Raw genomic sequence first — 6,616 nt, 5'->3', positions numbered from 1 at the left:
GGGCCCCCTAAAATACTTTTCATATAGGATATGCGCATTAAGCGCTGACACGCACGGTTGCTGTTACAGTGTTTATTACCACGACACCGTCCGAGTCAGTGGTGCCTGCAGGTGTACGGCACTTTGAGTACCACGAGCACCGCTCAGACTGACCTCAGATTTGCCCGCAAACATTTCAGCAGTTATCATAGGCCTGTTTGGCGCTCAGACTGACCTCAGATTTGCCCCGCAAACATTTCAGCAGTTATTATAGGCCTGTGTGTCCCATATGTCGAGTGAACCAGCCATGCCATTAATTATGAATTTTTCAGTCTTTTGCATGCCAAAGTAAATTTCTGCATAGCAATATTAGGCTACACCAAATAGAAGCAGAAAATCGTGCTATAGGCCGATGCACTTTCATGAGATCGGGTTAGCCTACAACAATTAATTTGTTGGCTATTTTACAAATGGGAATACAATGAATTCATGACAATGTTTACATTCAAGCTACCCATAAAATGTATAGTGAAAAGTACTTTAAAAGCGTCTGGAATGCAATAAAGTAATTTGAATATATAGCTTTCAATATATTTTTTATCCATTTTTTCAGTTTTATTTAAATTTGTAGTTAAAACAACTAAAAATAAATGTATTTTAAAGTTTAGAATTAGACAGCCTTTGTACACAGGCTTACGCTGAAAACAACAAAATGGAACCTCAAGGTTGATCTAGGAAAATGTGTGAAAATGTATAGGGCCCCATTCCTATATTTTGCCTGGGGCCTCCAATTCACTAAATCCGCCCCTGGATATTATTATGCCCTACAATCCATCACGCTCTCAAAACTCTGGACTTTTAGTAGTCCCTAGGACAGGGTTCCTCAATTAGTTTTCGCAGAGGACTGATTTCTGTCAACAATACTAAGCCGAGGGCCACTGACCTATATATATATATATAATTGTTATTATTATATTATTGTTGCTTTTGTTAAAATAATCACAACGTGGTCACAATATGAATATTCAGATTTTTTTCCCCAGTAGTTTGTTTTATTCAAACAATTATGAACATTTTTGCATTTAGATACAGAAGAACGTTGCCTGTTGAATATTAAAAACAAATTAACAAACAAAAACTCTGGATCTCTAATGTCTGCCATGCAAATCAACTGTTCCTGCTCATTCCCAGACTGGACTTCTCTTCACTTTTCCTAATTGCAGATTCAATTTTTAGATTTGTCAGTATTAATATTTTTATGCTTAGATTTTTTGGGGGGATCAAACTGTATCACCGTGTGTCCCAACCAGACACAACGCGATAAAATGTTTTTTTCCTTGTAGTTTTTGTCTTAACCACCCACGACAGCGACACGTGACAATAAGCGACATGGGATTATATTTTAGGACCGTTTTTTATTTTCTGCGACGTCGCGGCAGGAACAACATACAAAATATGACAGTGATAATCTCAGGTAATGATTATGTGCTTTATTCAATGTTAAAAGTGTCTAATGTGAGCTTGAATATTATTTTGCGTTATCTTTATAGCCATAGTGAAATCAACAATAGATATTTTACCTCAGATCTTGAAAATAAATTAAAGCAAACGTTTACGTTAAAACTGTGAACTCACTGCGAACCAGCCCAAGTATTCACTCACTCACTCAAAACTGTTCAGTCCATTCACATTTGAATCATCTATTTTCTGTGTCCACTTTTCTTTTCTACACACTCGCGACGCGACAAAGCATTGCAAATCATTTGAACGTTGTGTCAGTACGTTATAAATAGAACCAGTCAGCAGTTTACTGTCGGGGATTTGTCGTGTCGCGCCGCATTCAAGACAGCATCACTGATTATAATGAGTTCTTGTATTTTATTGCGTCGCAAAGCGCCGCTCGCATCCGGTGTAGACACTATGCAAGTTAATGTAGCTTTCTGATGCTGCGTTTGAATTTTCATGCCACATTATTTGAAATTCGTGCGAGCCAAAAATGTTCTCTCACGGGCCGCCTATTGAGGAACCCTGCCCTAGGATATAGGAGTCCACTAAAGGATGGAGAGCATTTTCTCATCTGGCTCCTAAACTCTGGAATAGTCTTCCTGATAATGTCCAGAGCTCAAACACACGCTCTCTGTTTAAATCTAGATTAAAGGCACATCTCTTCAGCCAAGCATTCACATAATGAATCTCATACAGATCTTCCCAGCTAGAGCAGATAAACATCCCAAACATATTTTTAGCTTGAAACGTTATGAACAGCAGCTACGCTAATTCTTTTCCACTGTCTTTCTGTTCCTACCCAGGGATGCCCATCTCGAGGTATCTAAAGATTACGCCAGCTCCAGCGTGGATCCAGCCTCATAGAAAGACTTCAGATGACCCAGGGCCTGTGAAGAGATGATGCTGACCCCTGCGAGGACCCCAGATGACGCCAACTTGAATCGACATGCACAGCTGTCAAAATGTATCTATATTGTAATCATTATGATCACACCTGTAATAATCGCTTTAATGTGCTTCTGCCTAAATTAATTCATGTTAGCTAGCTGTATGATTCTGTTACCTTGAACTGTTCATCTGTGAAATGAACATTACTTGGACACATTCACTTCTGATAACAGATCACTCTAAATTGTAATGTAGACACAGGCATCTTCTGTAAAGCTGCTTTGAAATGATGTGTATTGTGAAAAGAGCTATACAAAAAAGATTGAATTGAATTGAATAATGACAAACAAGTCTAAGAAATGAATCAAAGTTGATTTATTAAAAGCACAATGGCTTTTAGTTCATGTCTATCCGATATGAGCTCATCTGCTAAAGAACTCCTTTGACACAATAATTATTTAACATACATATTATATTATTATAAAATATTCATGATCTGGTGTTACAGTGATTTTTGTCCAATCAGATGCTCTGAACAATGAGCAAGTCCCTCCTAAACCACATGACACTGACTAGCCAATAACAGAAGACTACTGGATATTTCTAAAAGCCACAAGCCAGCAAACCAATTTTTGTTCTAAGAATGTTTTCCAAACATTATATTTTGGTTATGGAAACGTTAAAATGTTTTAAGGTTTGTATAATGTTCCTGATATGTTATTTCAACTTATTTTTTATTAATAACTTAACACAATGCCTGTATTAAAGTGGTTTTAACAACTGCCTTTTATGTAGATGTGTTACTGATGTTAAAAAGTTATTAAGTTGAAGCATTACTGAAAACAAGTATTAAACATTTAGCCATTCAGTTATTGTGAAAGAAAGATCACTAACGAGATCTGCATGCGTTCTTCTAAAACTGCACTCTTGCCTAAAAGTTGAGACACACTTGGACATCAACACTCATCAAACCTCAACCATGGTGACAAGCAAATAATGTTAAAATATAAATATAGCAAAATAATTCAGCTGCATATGTTTTTTATGCCGCAGTGCATGCTGGGAACCATGCATGAGTTTTGTGTGTCACCATTATTGCATTTCACATGCTGATTGTTGATGTATGTGAACGTATATATAGCACTATTATTAATTTTGCAACACATTTGAGTTTTTCTGATCTAAAATATCACTTTGTCAGTAGTATAATATTAAAAATCTTAAAAAAGTAAATTACATGATACCACCATTAATTAAATCAATGTAATCAGATGTTATACTGTCTTTGAGTTCTTCTGATACAGCAATAGTGTTTTCTGAACAAATTAATACAGTAGCCAGAGAAAAGATAAAAAAATAAAAATCATGGATCAAGTGTACAACTACGGGAAACACTGATCCCCACATGGGTGACTTGTGATGTTTGTTCCTCTTTCCTTTAGTGATTTTACTCATTAATATCAGGTGTCATCACTAACGTCACATTGAGAAGTGTAGAGACAGGTGACTTTGTGTGTAGCATCTAACCTTAACTACAACCCCCTTGTTTAAGCTAAAAAGTTAGTGACCCTTAATATTTTATGGTTGTTAAAATAATGTTTTTCAAAGATTATGCAAACATTATGAGAACATTCATCAAATACTAATAACAATATGTGGTGATTTCATGAACATTGTTTTGAAAGTGTTAAATTCTAACACTTGCATCAATTTAAGAGTAAAGTTAGGAACAATAGCAATGGGACAGGCTATAAAACTGTCCCATGATGCAAGGGTGTTCTTTTAAAACAGCAAACACAACCTCATTAATTTGAAGTTTGTTGTCATTCTAAATGTTTAAAGGACGTTCCAAGAATCTTGTTCTAAGAACGTTTTCTCCCAAAATGATGAGGACATTTTAAAAAATCTCTTCGTGAGGCCTTAAATAAAATGAGTGTTTGTGATGTGAATGTAACAGAGACTCACCGTGAATCATGAGCAGAAAGATCAGAGGAAGACGAGGAGCCATTCTGACCCACATCAGCGTCAAATATATCTATAATACAGCATTAATCAGCACTTCTAACCTGTACCGTACATCACCCTATTCTTAATATTTCTCACGTTAAGACACGTATGTTATATGAGCAATAATCATCAGTTTGCATGGAAGTACGAGTGTGTTTGTCTTACCGTGTTGAAGCTCATCAGATCAGCAGCAGCTAAATGACTCTTTAAACACATGCACTTATAGCTCTAGGCTAACAGACTATATGTGGTTAACACGGAAATATCAGTGTTCCTTCCTCAACAAGCAAACAACATCACTGCAATAAAACTAAAGTAAAATAGTGAGCTGATTGCTGCATAATTAGAATTTAGTTCAGTAGTTCAGGGTAAAATTATCAGTTATGATTTAAAAGCAGGAATATGTTGTAAAATAAGGAAGTATATATATATACAATATGTTGCTTCATCTCATAAATAATCATAACAACAATTATAATATATTATAAAACCTACTTATTAGTGGTTATAACATTTATGAGTATGATTATACTTTATAATTTATACATAATTTATTTGAGATCTGTACAGTATCTTAATGATATTACAATAAATATAGTTTAAAAAAAGTGCCATATAACACATTCATCTGATCAGATATCTGATCTTATGGCTGTTTAAGAAAAACATATATATATATTTTATTATTATTAGTGTTGTTGCTGTTATTTATAAGTGGTCTTTGCTTTAAGTAAAGTAACAAGTTAGCAATGGCAAGATATGAGATTTATAAAACATTATAATTATGGGAAATATAATCCATTGTAAGTTAAGTGGATGCATTGTGTTCATTGTGTATTATAACTGCCACAATCTTAAAAGCTATAACTATCAATAAGTAAATATTATAATGCATTAAAACTGTTGTTATGATTACTCATGAGATGATACAACATATTATAAGATTTTTATAATACATTATGCGTTCATTATAATGCCTTAAGAAAACTCTTATAATGAGTTATAAATGCTGGCTTCGTAGTAAGGTTTACCGAAAGGGCTTGTATCCACCACTGAACATCAGTGTGAATGACTTCAAATAATCAGTGTTGATTCAATGACACCCAAATGTGAGTTTTGTGGCTTTTAGATCCTCTATATCAGTTCTGAGATCTTTTATATGCTAATAGTGTTCTTTGACATATAATCTTCTACCATGTGTGCGTTCCACTTCACTTTTAGACACACACTCGCCCGAACTTCCCCAAGCACTTCCCCTCAGAGGAATATCCACTGCCATTTTGAAGTGCATTCCCCTTTGTGAACATATGGACAGATTCTTGACCCCTTGATTTTGACAGAGGGAGTGAGTCTACTTCATATGTGCACTTCAGAGCGCTCCATAGAATACAATGCAACACTATTGCACTATTGCAGACTGAACTTAATTTACCCCCACCCCAAACAACTCAATGATATGTTAATTTTATTTTTATTTTTTAGTTTATTTTTAACAGCCCAAACACAACTATATACATAAAGAATGCTGCATCAAACAAATTCATAAGGGAAAACATATAAATAACAAACTCAATAACGGATTCCAAGTGATCAAGGTCTACAACCCTTCTCCTGGAGAACTATCGTCCTGCAGATTTCAGCTCCAAGCCCAATCAAACACACCTGAACTAGCTAATCAAGGTGCTCAGGGTTACTTGATAATTACAGGCAGGTGTGTTGGAGCAGGGGTGCGTAATATTCGTATTAGATGAGCAGACGTGCATTAGTGACCTGGCGTGAGAGATTCTTTCTACATAGCACAACTTTATAGTTCGAGTAACCTATTGTAATCTGCAACAGTATGCAGGGATTGGGGCTATTGTGAGTGATTTTGATATATTGACGATAGGCACGTTCTTGAAGGTGACGGAGACGTGGTAGTTTTACTATGCATGTCTTCCACTGTGTTTATTTTTCAATAGGATCAAAGAAAAGAAGATTGAAATGACCTGGGCTGTGTTTCCCAAAAGCATCGAAGGCCTAAGTAGATCATATACTGCCACCAATGGTCTCTACGATCAACTTAGCTTGCCATGCTTTTGAGAAACGCAGCCCTGAATATTGAATCCGACTCCATCTGTTAGTTAAAGGGGTCATATGATGCTATTTTAAAGATCATTATTTTGTGTATTTGATGTAACAGAATACGTTAACATGCTTTAATGTTCAAAAAACATAATTTTTCAAATACTGTACA

At 35.4% G+C, this 6,616-nt stretch overlaps 1 protein-coding gene across 1 annotated transcript in view; it reads right to left on the bottom strand.

Annotated features, from left to right (window-relative positions):
* Nucleotides 1-4,381, bottom strand: part of LOC107576278 (B-cell receptor CD22-like) — a 7,462-nt gene extending 3,081 nt beyond the window's left edge. The window contains exon 1 of the mRNA XM_016262491.1: nt 4,339-4,381. Within this exon, the coding sequence (XP_016117977.1) occupies nt 4,339-4,381 (43 nt within the window). The remainder of the gene's footprint in view (nt 1-4,338) is intronic.
* Nucleotides 4,382-6,616: the final 2,235 nt, after the last annotated feature.

Source organism: Sinocyclocheilus grahami, unplaced genomic scaffold (assembly GCF_001515645.1).
Source record: "Sinocyclocheilus grahami isolate Dianchi unplaced genomic scaffold, SAMN03320097.WGS_v1.1 scaffold3427.1, whole genome shotgun sequence".
Taxonomy (NCBI): Eukaryota; Metazoa; Chordata; class Actinopteri; order Cypriniformes; family Cyprinidae; genus Sinocyclocheilus; species Sinocyclocheilus grahami.
The sequence above is the reverse complement of the archived record's forward strand: the minus strand, read 5'-3'. Positions and strand labels throughout refer to the sequence as shown.